The sequence below is a fragment of the Numida meleagris genome, chromosome 3 (assembly GCF_002078875.1).
Source record: "Numida meleagris isolate 19003 breed g44 Domestic line chromosome 3, NumMel1.0, whole genome shotgun sequence".
NCBI classification, from domain to species: Eukaryota; Metazoa; Chordata; class Aves; order Galliformes; family Numididae; genus Numida; species Numida meleagris.
This window is the reverse complement of record NC_034411.1, coordinates 107363751-107383667: the sequence shown is the minus strand read 5'-3', so window position 1 is coordinate 107383667 and position 19917 is coordinate 107363751. Positions and strand designations below refer to the sequence as shown.

Here is a 19917-nt window from a genome sequence, read left to right as displayed (position 1 = left end):
GTCCCAGGCCTATTCAGAACATTTTAACGTTCTGCCTCTGCTCATGTTTCTTGACACTGCTGTGGAAAATGTGCTGTGCTGAGTTTATGATTACCAGAGGCGTGACTGCTGTTACAGAAGGAATGGAAACTCCTACCTGTAGCTGGGAGTGTACCATCACGTTGCTAGCCTGCTGAATCCACCATTAGTTACGGTGGTACGTTGCTCCAGGGTCTGCTTTTCCTGCTCTCTCCCTTTCTCATTTTTCTACCTTGTCTGAAACACGTTGAGTTTCTTAGGCTAGTGGAAAAACTACAAAGCATGTGGATGGTTGTTTTTGTGTTGGTGTTGGTGGTTTATTTTTGCAATGCCTGTAAGGCTTCTCAAAGGCATTTTGGGTTATCGTAGTCATTTAAGATTTGCATGCGCGTAGGGCTTCACCTAAAGGTCTGCATTGCTTGAATTTTTGTTGTCTTGGGAATCTTTTGTGAGGAGCTGAAAAATCAAGAGAAATGATAAAGAGAAAGGCCTCTTTCAAACCCCAGCTTTCCTTCTGCAAAGTAAAATAGAAAGTCAACAGGGAGACTGTGTGCAGCTTGGATGTCCATGGCTTAACCATTAGTCTTGCACTTAGCCCAGCTTGGCTGAACACTTCCACGGCTCTGAAATGTAACTGTGGAAAAGTGACGAAGATAATACCTTTTTATTATGGGTGTCACAATTCTCTTACGCTGAAGCTCTGAAAGACTTCCTTTTCCTGCAATACGCGTTTCTTGAGATGATGAGAGTTTTAGTTTCAGTTTTTCCAAAAGCAATTAGCTGATTGGTTTCTTGATTTGATGAAGCAAATGAGTAGTTGATTGCGTTTGCTTGGTGATGACTGAAGGTAGAAGAAGGTTAGCGACAAAAATAGGTGGGATTTTAGCTGGTATAACGATGAAAACACAGAGCTACGAGATTTGTGATAAATGTCCCAAGTTTGACTGTATGAGCCATTTCTGTCATCTTTTCGCTTCTCTTAAATTCCATGCTGTCTTATCTTTGCCTGCAGTGGAAAGAAACAGTACTACCCAACCCTGACAAACGAGTCCTTGCTGCAAGATGAACTCATCAGTGGGTTTTGGATATGTGTGCTTATCTTCTTACCTTAACGCATCCTCCTTCTCCTTGTTGTTCAGGGGCAGAAGGAGCGCTGCTTACCTAGGAGATACTGAAACCAGTAAAAGTAAGGGTGGAGTGCCTGTGTAATCATAGAAGAGGAAGATAATCTGTCTATGAGTCTGACCTGCTTTAATAACAATGAAGACTTGATGAGGTAGAAATTATGATAGGATTTGTAGTAGTGGCTATTGGCAGATTCATCTCTAAACCTACTGGAGTCGTTAAAGGAGTTGGGAATCAGTCAAAGAGCGTGCTTTGTAACAGAGAGAGAATTGGTAGAAAGTATATGATGTGCCCTTAAAACAGATTTTAAACTGTTTTTCAGCCAAAAGCAGAGCTGTTCTGTGAAACTTTTGGCAGGGCAGATGGAATACATGGCCTTAAGGACATCTGATAACAAATAACCCAGCTTAGAGGCTGATTGCAGCTGTTTCTTGAGGTTTATTTCATGGGACACCCTGAGCTGAGGTACCAGCTCAGCGTTGGCCAGGAGATCTCCCTCTTGTGTCTTCTCACTCCCAACTGTGAAGATCCATGCTGCTTTTGATGCTCTTCAGGCCTCTCACTGAGCTGCTCTAACTTTCTGCAGTGGCTGAACGCATCCATTTCGACCACTGTAAGGAACTCTTGTATCCTGTGTGTGCTCTTGGAAATATATCACAGAGATTGAATGCTAGCAAGACTTTCGTGTTTAGCAGTAGTCTTGGGTACAAAACCTGCTATCAGCATTCTCTCTCAAGAGACTGATTAAAAAACATGAGAGCAACCGTAGGACTTGTATACAGAGTGAGCATGACTTGTGCTTTCCATAAGGGAAATAGCATGTAGAAACCTTCTTCAGCGGTTGAGGAAAAGCAGGTCACTGCAATACGGAATGTTAATCACTAACCAGCTGGACTGAGATAGTAGCACGTTGGATCTGGGATGTATGAAGAATATACTTTGATCTAAGGAAGAATGTATTACATGCTAATGATAGGTAAATCAGCTTTCAGGGTGTGGAGAGACATTAAAATAAACATCAGCTTCTGAAACTTGTCTGCCTCTTCCTTTCACAAAAGCAGAGTGTAATAACAGAGTAGTTCAGAAAGAACTTAAGTTTCACGTGGCTGGTAAGCATGAGCTTTGGCTTTCTTTGTTATCTTTCAGATATTGCAAGACTTGTAACACCTCTTACAACAAGAAGCCGATGAGAGAAACTTCATCTTCCTATGTTGTTTAACAGTAGTGAGAAGCCAGTGAGGTGCCGTGCAATAAATTAAGATCTGTGGTCTTTGTGTGAGAGATTTGCAGTCTGAGTTTATGAGGTGCTGCGAGGTGAATGAGCGTGTCGAGGTGACACAGAAGGAAAGAGCAGAGGTGAAGGAGGATGAGGATTATAATTAATTTGATTAGACGTGTGCGTATTTTGGTGATTGAGGTGGGGTGTTGAACTCCATGCAGAGGTTAGCCTCTCCATCACAGCCCATGAGAGCATTAGGCATTCACTGGATGTGTGATTCGTGTGTCATGGTTGTAGGCATCAGCATTTGGGTGCACTTTCCAAGTTCAGCATCAGAACGTACGAAGATAGGAGCAGATTGCTTGTGCCCAGACCCATGTCTGTAGGCAGTGATTTTGGTTGCAAGTGGCTGTTTGCTCTTTTATATCTAACTCCATTTGTCACTGGGTGGATGCCTTGGGCGGTTGTCAGTGTTATCTGAAGCTTTTGTTTTGTTTTCCTTGCCTCTACAGCTAAGAATTCTCATCTATTCCAGCTATTCTTCTTACTCATAAGATATATCCCATTGCTTAGCATCGTTTGGAAGAGTTGGGCTTTCCAGCTGGCTTGGAGCCTGTGGGGAAGGATAAGCCTTTTCTCCACACTCATACCTAAATTATTTTTGATGGGACTTGAATTTCAGCGAGCAGGTGCCCCGGGACTGACAGCTGGCATGGTGTGCTGCAGCAGCACAAGAGTGGCCAGGGAAACATGCTGCAGATGGCAGGGGCAGCCTTCCCTGCGAGCGGGAGGCATTGAAACAGCAGTGAGAAGAGCTGTCAGAGTGGTACCATGCCTAATGGTTCTTTCCCCAGAAGAAATTTCATACTGCCTTGTACGTGCTGATTGTCCTTCAGAAAAACCCAAGTGCTCTTTCTTGTTTTGAAAAGAATGCACGCTTTAAAGCTGGACAAAATCCATCCCGGCAGAATATCTCTAGAAGTGGAATTTGGCAATAGTCCTGTTTCTATTCTCTAGCTGATGGGTGGCTGTCAGGCTGCATGAATAAATTTGGTGTCTGGAGGAAGTAATGGTGTGTATAATCCTAGTGCTTTAAGAGCAGCACTTGACACTCTCTCATTTCTTTTTAGAGCTTGATCTGCATACAAAATGTGTGGTGGATGTGGATGCAAACAAGGTTATTCTTCATCCTGTAAACACCAACCTATCAAAAGGAGATGCCAGGTAAGATTTTTGAATGAGGAAGGTCAGGTTTCGTAAATTAAATGAGGCTAACAACTGGGAAATTGAGGCTTTCATAGGGGGCTTTCAGTTTAAAAAAACAATATATATATATATATTCCTTCTGCTGTGTACTTACCATCATAAAAGTAAAGTAAGGTTGACTTTAATGTACTGGAAAGATGCTTTGCTAACCAAGTACTTGCTGCATTTTAAAATGAAGGTTTGCTTCCTGCTATAAACGATGTGTTAGTTCACGGGCCAATTAATTGCTGTTTCATTTGTTCTCAAATGCTGTTATGGGACTGAAGATATTTAAATCTGCAAAAATAATTTGAGCAGGGCACAGTTTTGTCGATTTGGAATGAAATAAAACTTGATGTTTTTTTCTCGTAATGGGCTTGTGTTTGGTGTGTAAGAAGGGGAATAGAAGCATGGTAGAGAGGTGTAGCTCTAGGAGGGTCCTGACAGTGAGACACTGCATGCATCACAATACTTGGAGAGGTGGCTAAGGGCAGGAACTAGTTTGTGTAGGAACTGGCATCAATTTGTTAAACTACTGTGAGAAGTCCTGTAACGTTTGTTAGGGTTAAGGTTGGGACCAATTAATTTATTGCTTGTTTGCAAGGGGAGGAAATGTGAGGAATGTCTGTGTGAAACAAAGTAACAGGGGTCCAGGAAAAGGCAGAACCCATTACTGGACACGTACAATCAATCACTGTCTGTTTTCTGGGGAAAAAAAAAGAGGGAGGGGGATGTGGTGTTAAGGGTGAGAGAAGTGAGAGAAATTCATTTAAACACACAGAAGAGCTTTGTTTAAATGCAGCATCTCATAGTTTTATCATGTAAAGCTACACAGTTTGCCAGTGAGCAGAAAAAGTATTCTTTCCCCAGTCTCTGCTAATTTAAACTTTATAAACCTCAAGTGGTAATACATGGAAAAGGAAGCTATCAAGTGCAACAGATGCTTTATTGACAGCAGCTGAAAGACTTACTGTAGACAATGGGTTTGGAGCTTTAAGAAAGTACCTAAAAATGGCTGCGTGGGGTGGGGTGTGTTTGTTTGCATTAATATCCGCCTCCTCCAGAAGCACGTGCCGTTGATGTGAGCCTTTCAAACTGCAAAAAATGACAGGTAAATGAGATTCTCAAAAGCCAAGTTAGTGGTGTGAGGAATGTTATTCAGAGCTCTGAAGCGTTGTGGGCAAGCAAATGCAGCATAATTCGTCGTTACAGATATGTTCTCAAATGTTCGTAGTGTAGTCAGCAGAGAATACGTCATGCAAATCATGCCCCCTGGCAAGGGAGGAATCGTTTGGCAGTTGCGTTGACTTCCCAGGCAAGATGGTGAGTCCTGTGTGAGAAACTGGTGTGCCAGGCTGAAGAATGGCTCATTTGCATTTTCACAAATACCCACTGCTAATCTAAGCAGCAAGCGCAGTAAATTTATACGGGGTGATTAATAAAGGGAGAAAAGTGGAGGCCCATTAAGTGCGTGGAAGATTTGCCTACAAACATTGAGACAACAAATCTCAGAAACGTAACTGGAGTAGTGAGGATGTAGAACAGGGTCTTACCCAGAAAGTAATACCCTTAAGATGGGCACCCACTGAATTGTCTTTGTTTGTGGAGCTCCGTCAGAGAAATCTTACGTATCAGATCAAGGGAGGAGTTTTGATTTGTTTTAGGCTTAAGAAAAATAGTAAACAAACTCTACAGAGGCTTGCAAAGTAAGCAGGGTACATTTGAAAACCTTAACAGCTTAGCTTAATTTCTCGTTAAGATGCTGAGATCAGTTTAGGAACGGTGAGTAAAATTTTAGAGGTAGAAATCTGTGCTCGCTGTCCCATCCCTGCTTGTGTATGACTCAGCTGTGCTCTGGCTGGGAGCTAAGTTTGTAAAAACAGCCTGTGAGTTTTGGAAACGTGCATGTTTTCCCACTTCCATCCTCTTTGGTAGAAACCAAGTTTGAGAGGTGGGTAGGTGTGTAAATAGCAAGCTTAATAAGCGAAATAGCCGGGGCCACAGTTGTGTCTGTTTGTCCTGCCTCCCAAAAGTGCTTCTTGCAGGCTAAAGAATTCTGTGTAATGTGTCTGTCCATCTGCAAAAAATGTCAGAAAAGTCTACTCCCTATCTATTGAGTATGTTGAATATACCTAACCTGAGATGTGTGGGACCTGACTTTTGGACATAGCAAATGGTGTTGATGCAGTTGCCACTGGAACCTTTTCCGGTCTTGAGAAAAAGAATCTGGCTTCCTCAAATTTTCTATTAAAAATTAAGGAATTATTTGAAAATCCAGGTGACAGCTGGTCAGCCTCACTTTCTTCTGCGTCTACAAACTGAATATAATATTTGTGCATTTCTCTGGGGACTCGAGGATTAAGAAATGCATGTAAAACACTTGGTCACAATAAAGGAAGTCTGTTTTTGTACAATGTCATAAATCTGGCGTCCTGTTGGTTTTCCTTAACCAAGAAATGACCTTTCTTGAGACAGAGAAATGCATCCATTTATTTTATTGAGTGATCCTTATAAATATTGCACTGGTTTCAGTAATCTGATCTTGTACAAAGATTCAATTTTGGAATTGGATGACCTCCAGGCTGGGTAGGCTTTGTTCCTAACCTTGGAATATTGGGGTTGGCTTGGTTGAGCGGTGGTTTCTTGTGTTGAAATAGTCAACCTTTTTTGAGTTGCTTTTATAACGTTATTTGCTGCAGAGCCTGGAGTTTTGTCACAAGTTTCCCCAGATGACCTCTTTAAATCAAAATCTCCTCTTTCAAGGATATATGAACCTCCAGGGAGTCGGTATAAATGAGCAGCACCATCAGCATGACTTGACCACTTCTTTTTTTTTTTTTTTTTTTTTTTTGCCTTCTGTAGTTGTCTGTTCTCTCTGTTGCAAATGTCAAGGTTAAAGTTCATCAACACAGGATTTACTGTGCACTGCAAAGATTGCTCAGAACATGATTACTTAGTGGCTAGGGCTTGAAAGAGAGTGTGAACTCATTCAGATTGAAAAGAATAGATAAGTCCTAGAACAACAATTGGAATGCCTATAAGAATTCTTTTGAAAAACATTTAAATAGATTGTAATTTCTTTAGGTTCTTCAATTTACCTTTCTTTTAATTTTTTATTATCCATTTGCTTGCACTGTGATCGTTACCTTTCCCAAAAAAGACTAAAAAAAAAGTTATTCTGATGAATGGGGAAAAGGACTTTATTATATACTGCAAGTGCAGCTGTAATTGGTGTGTAATTGATAAGTGCTCTGAAATTAGTTGTGTATCAGTCTGGCACGTGCCTGTGCATGAGTTGTGCTATCTGTAAAACAAAGCATTAATCTTCCCAACAAACCATCTCTGAGCCTTTTCATGAAGTGAATATGCTGTAAAAAAAGATTAAACGAATGCTGACTTCTGTGTGCTCTTGTCTTAATTTGTGGTTTGCAGATGCTTTACTTCTACAGAACAGAGCAATTCCAGAAAATTGAGGCAGCATTTGGGTTGAAATGAACAGTTCAGTGTGTCAGATCTTTTACTAGGTCAGCTTTGGACTAAAGAGATTTTTCCTCTCAAAAGCTGAAGAGCCCTTTAAGCCTTTTGAAGAAGTGAAGATTAGGACCCAGGGAAACAATTCTGTCCAAGACCTAGGAGTTGGAAAATGGGAACTGGAATACAAGAATCATGGAGTCTTAAAGACCAAGTGCCATCAGTTCACTCATTTTGAAGTGTCAAGTGTGCAATGGATGAATGGCTGTAAATGTATGCAACTTCTAAATTAAAAAAAATAAAATAAAATAGAAGGATTGCAAGGGCTTACCAATTGTCAAACACTACTGCTGTGGTCCTGCTGTGGGAATTAAAATACATCTGTTGAGCCAAGCTTTGCACTGTAATCTAACTGGAAAGTTTATAAAATGCCTAGATGCAGTGCTAAATAATGACAGCAGCGCGTAGAGCTTTTGCCAAGCTCAGAAAGTCTGTCTAGAACTAAACAAGATCTTATCAGATTGTGCTTTCACCTATCCTTTGCTCAGCTGCTGGAAGGCAGAAGATGGCATTTGCAAGTCCCCCTGCTGCAGTCAGCCTGGAGTCCTGTGATCACCCTGCCTCCACAGCCAGGCCAGCAGTGTGTTCCAAGAGGCAGGATGAGCTCCTGCCAGCACTGCCTGAGCTCTTAGGCAGCTCCTGGGCCATGCACGGTGCAGGTGAAGCCAGCTTTCATCTGGCTGTGCTGCACTGCGTGACCACAACTTACCAGCTTCTGCTGTGTGGAGTTACTGATCTTATGCTCTCTTGTTAACTATGGAAAATGCTAATCTTAATGTAGCTAGTTGAAAATACAGTGATCCTTTTTGTCCAGGCTGTAATATTTGATGGTGTTGGTGCAATTAATTGTTTGTAACTTCTGGAACAGCATGCAGATATTCAAGGTGCCCAGGGAGGAAATGCTGGCATGATTATATATGCGTTCATGTATTTATTTATAAACACGGACTGGAAAAGCTGACCACTAGAAGTAATGGGAACACTATGACTTTTAAAAATAATCTGTGGTAACAGGAGTGCGTAGGGATGCATGCTTCAGTTGTTCTGCCTTTGGAAAGGATGTGCATAATCAGTAAATGAGGAAAATGTATGAGTGCAGTGCTATACACGGCGTGAATGTGCAAAACTCCTTACCCATAAAAAAAGCAGCGAGAGGCAATTATTGGTATGCATCAGTGGAAAAATACACACATTTCTGAAAACACACCAGAACCCTGCCTGATGGTAGGTTAGAACCACTTGAAGAGCTGCCTCATCTTAGGCAGTGCTTTATGTAAGGGTCCCCAGCTGTTCACACATTGTACTTAGAAGGATCAGCTGTTGGATGTAACCAGAAATTGAATATTGAGCTTGGTGGAGCGTTTGCACGATGTGGTGTGGTTGCTGTTTGACAGCAAGGCAATTTAAATGAGGAAACATTATTGCATTTGAAGATGGGTGAAAGCTAATTGCGCTGCATGCTCCTTGGCCTCTCTGCATCGTTCCTGGCATTGTGTTAATTCCTGCTGTGTTAAACTGCTTGGGATTGGAACAGATCAGCTTGGGATGTGAATGTGTGGAGGCTACATTACTGGAAGAGTTGGCTGCCTTACCCCCTTAAGCTACGGGAGGGTTACTCACTATGCAGCTAAGGGCTTGTATTAATATTTAAATATTCCTGTTCATCACAGGGAGTTGGACTAGATGACCTTTAAAGATCCCTTCCGACTCAAACGATTTTATGATTCTATGATAATTGAGACTGAAATTTTGGGGTTATATGTTGGTTCAGCTTTGTCTCACAGAGAACACATCGCTGCGATGTTTCATAATACAGAAATGTTCCAGGAAGTTGTGGGGGAGGGAGAGTGTGTGTTTGTATTCCCCAGACTGACAGCTGACATCCAGAAGAAAGGGAAGCTTGCCTTTCCCAGCACCCATAGTGGTGGTTTGTGAGTGCGTAACAGCTCGGAGGAAATTCGTGTTTGCAAAAGCAGTGCTGAGATTTTCCTGTATTGCTGACTCTATGCAGCTCAGTTGCATCTGTGCAGGCAACTTTTGATTCATGCACGGCGTTGTTCTTTAAAATGATGGGTTTTTTTTATGGTGATCTACCTCAAATCAGTATTGCTGCAGGTTATTGAACAGAATTGTTGAGGGAGGGCCTTAAACTGTTGGAAGAATTCAGGTAAAAGCATTACTTCTTCAGTGTATTCTCAGAGTTTATTGTGTAGGACGTCATATAAAACTAGATTATGGAGCACATTCCTCTACATATAGTTGAAAGCTGGACTACATTCAGCTGCCATCTATGTTTAATTGCAAAATGCAAGGTAGAAACCATCCACAAATTCTTGGCATGAACAGAAATGTTAACAGAGCTGTAACTGTTCTTCCAGCACGTGTGTGCCTCAATGTGCTTAAAAAAGAACTTTATCCTGTTTTATATTGTTTAAGGAAATTGAACAGTGAGACTGTGTTGACAGTTGTTTTAAAGACAGTTCCTTGCCCTCCATTTGGATCATGCTTACTTATTTCTACCTCTTTATGGCCGATATAGCCATAGCAAATTGGGATTATCTGTTGTTTATAAACTCTGTGCCCATGTTGGAAGTGAAAGCTGCTTTTAACATGAGCTGCGTCCTCTTGAGGGGAGAATTAGGCAACCACAGCACTGCTAGCAGTCATCCTTGCCCAGCTTACATTGCTTATATGAGAGAAGCTTTACCCAGTCCTTGCAGATCTGCAAAATTGTTAACAACCTACTACACTGAAGACTTAAATAACAGGTGAAGAATTAATTTGGATCGCGTGCCAAGTGACACAGTGTAGCCTTTACCTTCTGTTTCTCGGCTTCCTAACTTCTGGCTCTTTTTCTTAGAACTTAATGCATCTGTAAAGTACCTGCAGCCTTAATTCTTTGCTAAACTAAAGGATTTTAATAGGCCATATAACCAAGCAGCAAGTTCTGGAGTGGCCTTAGCAGTGTTGACCTGCCTGCAGACAGTGTTTGGAAGTGGATGCTGATAGTTGCTAAGCAGCTCGTCCTTCACACAAACTTCTCTGGAGCTGGCAAAGGCTTCTGATTGTGAGTTATCTAAGGAGTGGACTTCTGCTGCAAATAGAAACCAATTTGCAGATCCTTCCCATTGCAACTTCCTATCAGCAGCAAGGGCCGGTTCCCAGAGTTAAAAATAAATAAAAAATAAACGTGACATACTGTGGCATATAGAAGCTGCTAGAATGAACGTGGTAAATATTTTAATGGAATGGATATTTAAAAACAAGCGATTTTGAGAGAACTGCCTACAGGTTTGTTTTCAAAGCCAGACTGTATCTGACGCTATCAGGCCATCTACAGCTACAAGGAGACTGTGATGTGTTGTTTTCTTGACTTGCTAAATCCATAAGTTAAAGCAGACAAATCTGACGGCTTTGAGAAGAATTGGTTGGAATTAGTCTTCTTCAGGACTTCAGTTTCAATGGAACTGGAATTTGAATCGCAGAGCCATTCAGGTTGGAAAAGACAACTAAGGTCACCAAGTCCAACCCCAACCCACCCCACCATGCCCACTGACCACGTCCCTCAGTGCCACATCCCCATGGCTCCTGAACACCTCCAGGGACAAGGACCCCACCACCTCCCTGAGCAGCCTGTGCCACTGCAGCACCGCTCTTTCTGAATGGAATTTTTTCCTAACAGCCTGCCTCAAATTTGACCCAGTGCTTTCCAGTTTACCCCAATAGTTTGTTTGTTTGTTTTTAACGCGCTGCAATGTAAGTTTCTCTCCCATGGAATTTAATTTAGAAGTACGTAACATTTGATTTGGTTGTAATAATTCTTTGGAACGGTAGAAATCCAGTAAGAACTGTCCAAATGTATGAAGATAAGGAAGTGACACTAACAAATTGTGTCTGCATGAGCAGAGCTAAACACCGGATAGATAATGAAAGCTGAGCTTTAAGTTTAAAACATTTATTTCTTATGTTGATCTGATAACTGAACACAAGACCTAAAGGTGCTAAAGTCTATTTCCTGCTTAAAACAAGTTGTTTCAAGAAAGATAGGAGCATGGCCCAGTAGCTGTAAACCGCATTGAGGCGTTAACAGGGGTAGGAGAGCAAACCCAAGACCTGCCCTCAGAGCTGTGAATGAACATTGTGGCTGTGAGCACTTCTGTGGAATGATTCCGTCTTAATACTCAGCTCTTCATGAGGTGAGACTATAAAATGGGTTTAGTGGTCAGAATAGTGCTGCTGCAGGAATATTGCGGTGGCTGGAGCTGCTGGCTTCTGCGGGAGCTGGTAGTTCAGCAAAGCTTTTACAATGTGTCCTACATAGGTAGGCAATATCATATACAGTATCCTCAAGTTTTGGAAAATGGAATATAGAAACTGCCAGGCTTTGCTTTTTAAACTTTTTATTGTCTTGTTACGGGAAGCAAACAAAAGGAGAGACTTTGTACCTTTTACTGTGTTATTGCCGTGAACCTGAAGAACTTTGATCAAGTATTTGGAGTTGTTTGCATCAGTTTGAGGTAACTTCTTATTCTCTTTGTTGTCAGGGTGGCAATTTTTGAATTAGAAGTTCAAAAGATGACACAATTGACAGTTACCTTTAAAGAACTTAGCCTAGCTCTGCCTCCGTCTTACAACTCTGTAAAATTGGAATTAATTGAATTCAGAGAGGATAATTTCTCTTTATCTTCATTTCAAGTTTTTACAGTAAGAGAAGGGAAAGCTGCAATTACCTTAGCACCACAAGATTTGCTTTGCGACTTAATACTCTTTTACCTATTTTAATTTCAGATGGTAAAGACAGAGAGGCAGTTTTCTCACCTCCTCCTGTGAGGAGAAATCAACAATCAGCATCTTGTAGGTATTGTTTTTGTTTTCCATGAGCTAGGCCTGCAGGAATGCAGCACCTGCTGCTGGTGCATGGGCAACACCCTTCCCTCTGGGTTGGAACGGCTGTTCTTCCTGGAAAAGCTACCGTGGTATGGCTTGTGTGGCCTCCTCCTAGAGGCACGTGAAATGTTTGTTGTTGTTGCATTTTTATTTATTTAAGAGATACCAAACTATCCTCCTCTGGTTCTGGTTTACCGTAAAATAACTTGTCCATTCTTTTGGGTACTTGGGGCAGGATAAAGCTGGCTTCTCTTGTGCTGTTATGGTGTGAGTTCATCATTCAGTGCAGCTGTCACTCAGCAGCAGCCAAGCATCAGTGCGCTATTAACCCCACCTGGGCTGAAACCAGGGCACGGGGAGGTACAGTGCAGGGTTAACTCAAGTTATGGGATTGTATGCATTTTGATACATTGGCTAAACACAGTCCTGTGAACAGAAAAGAATACGCAGCCTTGTGTTCTGTTTTGATAAAGGAATTTGAGAACAGGTTTCACGACTGCCAAAAAGAATTATCATTTTTTTGTATATTTGGGGTTCCGTCTTCAGTCAACGTAAATACACGACCTGCAAGTTTTCAAATGGAATGTGTAGAGTTACTGTCAGATATTCAACTCAAAAATCATGTCTCTCTACTGGACTTTTATAAGCTCTATGTTAGCAGAGAGAAATATCCCTCCCTCCATAGTCACGCCTTATTCATGGCACCACTTTTTGGCAGTATGTACATTTGTGGACAACTGTTTTCAAGGATGAAGCACAGGAAAGTAAAATTTCATCAAAAATCTCTGACAAACGTTTTGTGAACTCACTAGGAATTGCAACCACTGTTGTCAAACCAAACCGATTCATTAGTTTCACAAAAACAGGGACAAATATTCCACTGTTTTGACAGTTTTGTTTCTCTCCTTTTTATGTTCTAATAAAAATACTAAGAAATAAAGTGTTTAGTTACTTATATGCATTAACTATATTATATGTTTTATGAGGGCTGCTCTAAAAGTAATGCTTCCTATTTTATGATGTTGGCCCACGACATCAGAGGCCGATGCTGGTGGTATGAATGTAGAGGTTGAAGCATCCCACCAGTAGCTCCTTATGTCTTGTTGCTGTGTGACAGATGGCAGCAGAGGGGCATTCTGACAGCATGGCATCTGACATGGAAGTGCAGGTAGAACAGAGATGTGTCACTGAATTCCTCCACGCAGAAAAAATGGCACCCACTGACATTCATGGACACTTGCTGAATGCTGATGGACACCGAACGATGTGAGCACAGTGAGGCAGTGGGTAGTGTGTTTCAGCAGTACTGACAGTGGGTTACCTCTGCTGCTTCAGGTTTCTGCAAGTGCAGCATGCAGGCTCTTGTTCATCGCTGAAGAAAATGCAGAGCTAATAGTATTTTGTAGCTGAGAATTTGCTTTATCAAACAATGTTACCGTGCTAATTGCATCAGTTGTAGTTTCCATGGAAATAAATAGGAAGGAGGCATTACTTTTGCAGTAACCTCTGGATACGCGGCCCAAGACAGTTCCTCTTCACTCACTGTGGCCTAGGCAAACCAAAAGGTTGGACACCCAAGGAATATGTGTTGTCAAATAGTATCATTTCAATCAGTGCATTTAACTCTGACAGCTTTGATAAGCGTATACCATGTTATAAAAATGCAAAGCATAATTATCCGACGAGCATTCCTTAGAGGAGAGAAGCAGTCAGGTTAAGTAGTGATGTTTTTAGCTAAATGAATGCAGAGGAAGAGAGCTGACACTTTTATATGTCTGGAGAGAAAAGGGATGGACCTCTGGTAAGGGCAGTGGCTGCTGGGGGGACTTGGGGTTTGTCTCAGCTCTGCTATACACTTCTTATTTGACTGAAGGAAAGTCACCATAGAGTTGTTTTTGTTGTTTTTTTTTTCTTTCTCCATTTGCAGTGCCTAAAATCTCGTTGTTTTTTTTTTTCTGATATCTAATGTCAGAGGTTTTTAATTAGGTCACGTAGCTCAGTTGGGCCAGAACTTGGGGCCTCTGTATTGTTGGAGTGACAAAAAGAAACCCTATAGTAGCGAAGTTCCACTTACTCTCATTTTTAGCCTTTTGCAAAGTATAATACATTTTATTTCTTTCTCCTTGGGGTTCATAAACTTGTGCCAGCATTTTGTTCTGTTCTTAGCAGAAGTAGCTCTACTGTGCTGATCAGATTAGTGAAATGAAGAAGCAGGATATCCACCCAGCTTTTATCTGAATAGCTCTTCAGGAATGAACAATTTCAGCTTTGATTTTCTTTAAAGCATTATTTAAACATATTTATAACATGAATTTTATTTATACTTGCTGAAAATGTACTTAAAAAATCAACAACTTTAATATGAATAACTGATTAAAAAATGGTATATCAGTTATCTTATTCTCCTGTCCAGTCCTTTCCTGATACGAGGGCTCTCTGCTCTTCTGAACTCTTTGGCATTTCTCCAGCAAGGCTCCATCTGATAGCTCACACAGTTCTGGTTTCTTTGTGAAGATTCAGCGAGAGATGACTTTGCAGACTTTGCAGCCGTGGTACCGCAGGAAGGAAGATTATATATAGTGTGCGGAGCAGAAAGATAAAATACTTTGTAAGTGTAGGAGGAAAAAAAAAAAAAAAGAATAAGCGCATGCAAATCTTGTGGCAGAGAGAAATAGGGGTGGTTCTAGGAGGAAGCAGTTATCTGGTTGATTTGCTAATCTACTGAAACCACTTTGATGCCAGCTGAGACTTACAAGCGTCCCTGCCGCCTCCAAACTATACAGCCCACAAGAGCAAATAAGTCATGCGGTAATTTCGTGCTAAAACCTTGCATCCTTGCTTTGCCCCAGCATACAACTGCTGTCTGCAAGGTTATCGCATACGGTACTAGAATACCTTCTTTGCTGCTGCTAAGAGTTTAATCTAATGGCAGAAACAGCACTTTGCAGCATGCCCAGTGTAAGAATTACGTGGGGAGGCAATCATAGCTACAGTAGTGTGAGCGATCCAGGGTAAGTGCGTTTCTGCGTGCTGAATCATTGCTGCAGCACTTTGTCATTGTTTTGGGAGTAGACAAAGCACAGACCTCCCTGACCCAGTCTCTGGTGATGACGAACAGTCTTGTGCTTGTGTAGCGAGGCGTACCTGTGAGGACAGGATCGGGAAGGTAGAAAGAACTTGCAAGAACTTCATGGGTTAAGATAAAGTAGGCGAGGAAAGCAAAACAAGGAACTCATTCACTGCTTCCCGCTGGCATGCAGATGTTCCGCCACTGCCAGGAAAGCAGGGCTCCTTGTGTCACAGTTCTTTGGGAAGACAAATGCCATCGCTCACAACATCCCCTTTCCTCATCCCAGATTTCATTGCTAAGTACTGTTTCATATGGTATGAAATAGCCTTTTAGTCTGCTGGGATCAGCTGTTCTGGCTGTGTCTCCTCCCAGCTCCTTGTGCACTTCCAGGCTCCTTGCTGGTCAGCCAGCATAAGTAGAAGAAAAGTCCTTGGCTCTGTATGATCCCTGCTGAGTAACAACTAAAACATTGATGTGCTAGAAACATTCTTTTCATCAGAAATGCAAATGCATCACCTCACGAGCTTCTAGGAAGAAAATTAACTCTATCCCAGCCAAAACCATAGAATCACAGAACGTCCCAAGTTCGAAGAATCCCATAAGGATCATCAAGTCCATCTCCTGACTCCATGCAGGACCACCCAAAAATCAGACGATATGTCTGAGAGTGTTGTCCATACTCTTCATGAACTCTGGCATACTTGGTGCCATGATCACTTCCCTGGGGAACCTGTTTCTGCCATTGGGTTAAACCATGACAGCTCTTGACCTAAAATATATCGTATGCTTTGTGATCAATCATTTCCTCATACCTTCTCTGTGCTTCTAGTCCTTGTTGAGATTTCTAGGGTGGTGCTGTCCCAGGTAAGGTCATGCCACCAACTCCTTCCAGGAGATGGAGGTTACTGGTTGCAACTGGTTGAGGTTGGCAGAGACCTTTGAAGTCTCCTGTTCCAACTGCCCTACTGAAGCAGGGTCTCCTAGAGCTGGTTGCCCAGGACCATGTCCAAGTGGCTTTTGAAGCTCTCCAAGGGTAATTCGTGCAGCTCTGTACGTTTAAAAACCCACCATAAGTTGTTTATGTACTGTTGAGTGAGCTTATTCAGAGCGGTAGACTTTGGAAAACACCTACCTTACTGAGATGGGGTAGCTAGAACTGACAGTACTCTATATAAATACCTGCTGTCACTGTTTAATTGTATCCGTAATTATGTGCCAACTGAGACAGGTTCGTTTTCATGGCTATAGTGATGTCAGCAGGTAATTGTAACTTAATTTGCAGGAGGTTATTATGAAGATGGAGGTCTTAACCTTTTGGTAAATTATATTTAGCAGAACGTCCATCCAGAAACTAAAAAGCAAGTCATAATTTTGAAATGTTGACGTTAAATAATGGTTACGTTTTGTTTTGCTTTTAATTTAAAACTGAGTTGATGCATCCATCTGGAATGGGACCTAAAGAAATTCCAAGCTGAATGCTTTTGCCTCAGTCATGTTTGCTTCAAGCTCTGAGCTGTGGCTGTGTTGGCTCCCATTCAAACAAGCTCTGAAGGAAGGCTCTGAAGGTTTCAGCCTCCCTCAGCACTGGAGATAGGGCATTGATCCTTTGGTGTTTCAACTGTGTATCCTACGACCAATTTCTTGTGTGGCAAAGGTCCAGCATTTCAGTGTTCTTCAAACTCGGCTGGGGAAGCATCATGAAACATGCTGGTTTTTAAATGCAGAATTCTAGAATTTCATCCTCTAGTAAAATTTCCAATGCACTCCAGATTATAATGGAATTTTTTTTTACAATAATATGGATCTCCATGTTCTGGGTAGTCAGGTCAGTCCAGAATTCCAAACCTGTCCATCTCCAAAACGGTGGGAGGTGGGAGGGAGACTTGAAGATACGAGCCCAGTTTAATCATGGAGATTGAAACACTTAATATTTTCTCTTTGAGTTTTGAACATTAGCTACTGCTTGCATCTTTGAACCTTGGCAGTATGGCAGATGTTAGTAAAGGTTTCTTTTAGGTGAAGTGTTTGCTCCACTGAATCCTGTGAAGTAACAATGCACCACCCACCCTGCTGAAGACTGAAACAGCTTCCTCTATGAACGGGGAGGTTTTATTCAGGTTTTTACACTTCTTAGTGTACAACAGTGTTTATTGCAAGGACTGCATCCTAAAGCTAAAATAGCAGCCTGCCCCATAGCAGGTCCTGCCCACAATATCCAGAGACAAAGATGCTTAGTATTGTACTGATGCCTGGAAAAGAGAAGCTATAATTTGAGTATGTTGTTAGACACAGCAGGTTAGATCTGGGCCTTATACTTGCGAATTTCAGCAGATATTTTTCAGTTTTTTTTTTTTTCAGCTAAATATACTTTAACTGTGATTTAGAGCACACCATTTGAAGACTTTTTAAAATTTATTTTAAAATTCAGATCCTTTTGAATACCGTTTTGAAAGGAGACCTCTGTTTAATTCTTTGAATTCCAAACTGCTGTAGCCTGTTCTTATGTGTGTGCGTTGCCACTGATGCTTGTAGGGAATCATTTCATTGCTAAACCAAGTGAATATATTCAAATTATAGCTTCTCCTTTGCAATAATTTGCTTCATGGCCTTTTTCTCATGCTGTATGTTAAACATTGCAAGAATCATAGCAGTGGTGCACGTGAATGCTGGGGAAGGAGGATTTTCTCCCTGCTCAAGGTGTTTGAGTGGCAGATGGGAAGGGACCCCAAAAACCTCACCTTCAACTGACTGTGCACTTTTGCCACAGTGTTGTCATTGACCAAATGATGCTCTCAACGTGAAGCAAACATGCCAGAGTTACTCATTGCTACGTGTTCAGTACAGACAGACTGTACTACAGACAGTACAGACAGGGCTTGTAGTCATCACTGAGGGTGAAACCGTACCCAATTTTAGATGCTCTCTGCATGTGCAATGCAGAGCCTGGTTCAGGACGTGCCTCTTCCTTTTTCTCTGCCCAGTCATCATGTTTCTTTTCACCCAGGTGACATTTGTGCAAACATGAGAAAGCATACTATTGGCTTCATCAGTGGAAGAGGTATTTCGTTTCACTGTCAGTGCATAAATCCAAGTTATTCATCTTTCTGAAGGCGTGGGAAATGTGGAAGGGCCACCAAACTGTGCTCATTGTTTTGATACCACTTCTGTTTTGTACCACTGATGTCATATGTGCAGAATATATTTTCAGTAGGCTTGAGACAGTGGTAGAGCAGGTACACATGGTAATATGCTGGCACAGGCTGCCCAGGGAGGTGGTGGGGTCACCGACCCTGGAGATGTTCCAGAACCATGGGGATGTGGCACTGAGGGACGTGGTCAGTGGGCACGGTGGGGATGGGCTGGGGTTGGACTTGGGGATCTCAGAGGTCTTTTCCAACCTTGATGACTCTATGATTCTATTCTGTGCAGAGCGGTTGTTTTCTTAATGGTTTATAAACTGTTTTGTTTTATTTTGTTTTGAAAATACTTAGACCAGTAGTGTGTACTGCATAACAAAAATAAGTACTTGGATTGCTTTTCCCTATCAGGTGAAAGGAAGGGATGACTGGAAAAGGAACAACTTGTTTTAAATCATTTTCTTATGACTGCTCTTACCAAAGGAAAGGAAAAGCTTATGAAAGAGAAGCACCGACTTGACGGTTTTACCAGTTTTTTTGGACACTTTTGTTCCTTCAGGAACAAATTTCTGCAGGATTAATTCCTATGTGTATAAATCACACAAAAATAGTAGGTCATTTCTTGATCCGTGAAAAAGCAGGAAAATAACCACTTTTAATTTCCTGCCTTAAAAAGAAGATAAAGTACTGTGTATTGGTTTAGATTCAGATATCCCAGATCTTTTGCAGGATACATTCTGCTTTGCTCCTTCATTAAGACTGCAGTTGTCTTTCCCTGTAGGAGCTGTGGGGAGCACAATTCTCATTTCTGCTGAAACAGTGTTCTTGTCTGGAAGACAAGTTCGCTGCAAGAGAAGCTAAGTTTGTTCATTTTATGGCTTACAGTCCGTTGTTGAATGCTGTGTGTTAGTTGTAACACCGCGCTGAGGTATGAGGCTGTTTAGGAGGATTGTATGTATTGTCCAAATTGTTAAAAATTGAAGAGTCTCCTAAGCTCTTCAGAACGGTGCTGGGGAGAATGCCTGCTGCACAAGGAAAAACTGGGAAGAATGCCGATGTCTCTCCCAACATCTCAGCAATCCTCTAGCATTCTGATTTCGACCCTTCCCGCGGTTCCTGGGATGTGTTGCATGCCTCACATCGATACAGACCATTACTGTAGAGGATATGCATGTATGCATGCAATATCATAGAATCATCTGAATTAGAAGGGACCTTTAAAGGCCATCTGGTCCCACTCCCTGCACTGAACAGGGACACCCACAGCTCCATCAGTGCTCAGAGCCCCGTCCAGCCTCATCTTCAGTGTCTCCAGGGATGGGGCACCCACTGCCTCTCTGGGCAACCTGTGCTAGTGCCTCACATTGTGTCTCCTGCAGATATGATGGGCATAAGCTTCTGCTACCTGTACTTGTACCTCTGAAGCACATGACCCTGCTCTTCTGAGCCAACTCATGTCCTTTTTGTCACTTACTGAGTCTCTGTAGCACCTTTCCACCACTGAACTTCCAAATGGATGATACCTATGTAAGTCACAGAAGGCCAACCCCAACCTTTAGCACTACCCAGGAATTAGGCAACAGCATCTTCAGTCGTCTTGAGTGGCTCTCCCTTTTTGGGGGACAGTTTCTCTGACTGATCCACGTGCCTAGTGTGACCACAGCTGCTATTATTTTTGTAATTGG

General features: G+C 41.9%; 1 protein-coding gene across 4 annotated transcripts in view; it reads left to right on the top strand.

Moving 5' to 3' along the window:
* KIF13B (kinesin family member 13B) overlaps window positions 1-19917 on the top strand; it is a 123013-nt gene that overhangs the window by 8537 nt on the left and 94559 nt on the right. For all 4 annotated transcript variants that reach the window (XM_021389479.1, XM_021389481.1, XM_021389480.1 and 1 more), the window contains exon 2: window positions 3493-3586. In XM_021389479.1, the coding sequence (XP_021245154.1) occupies window positions 3493-3586 (94 nt within the window). The remainder of the gene's footprint in view (window positions 1-3492; window positions 3587-19917) is intronic.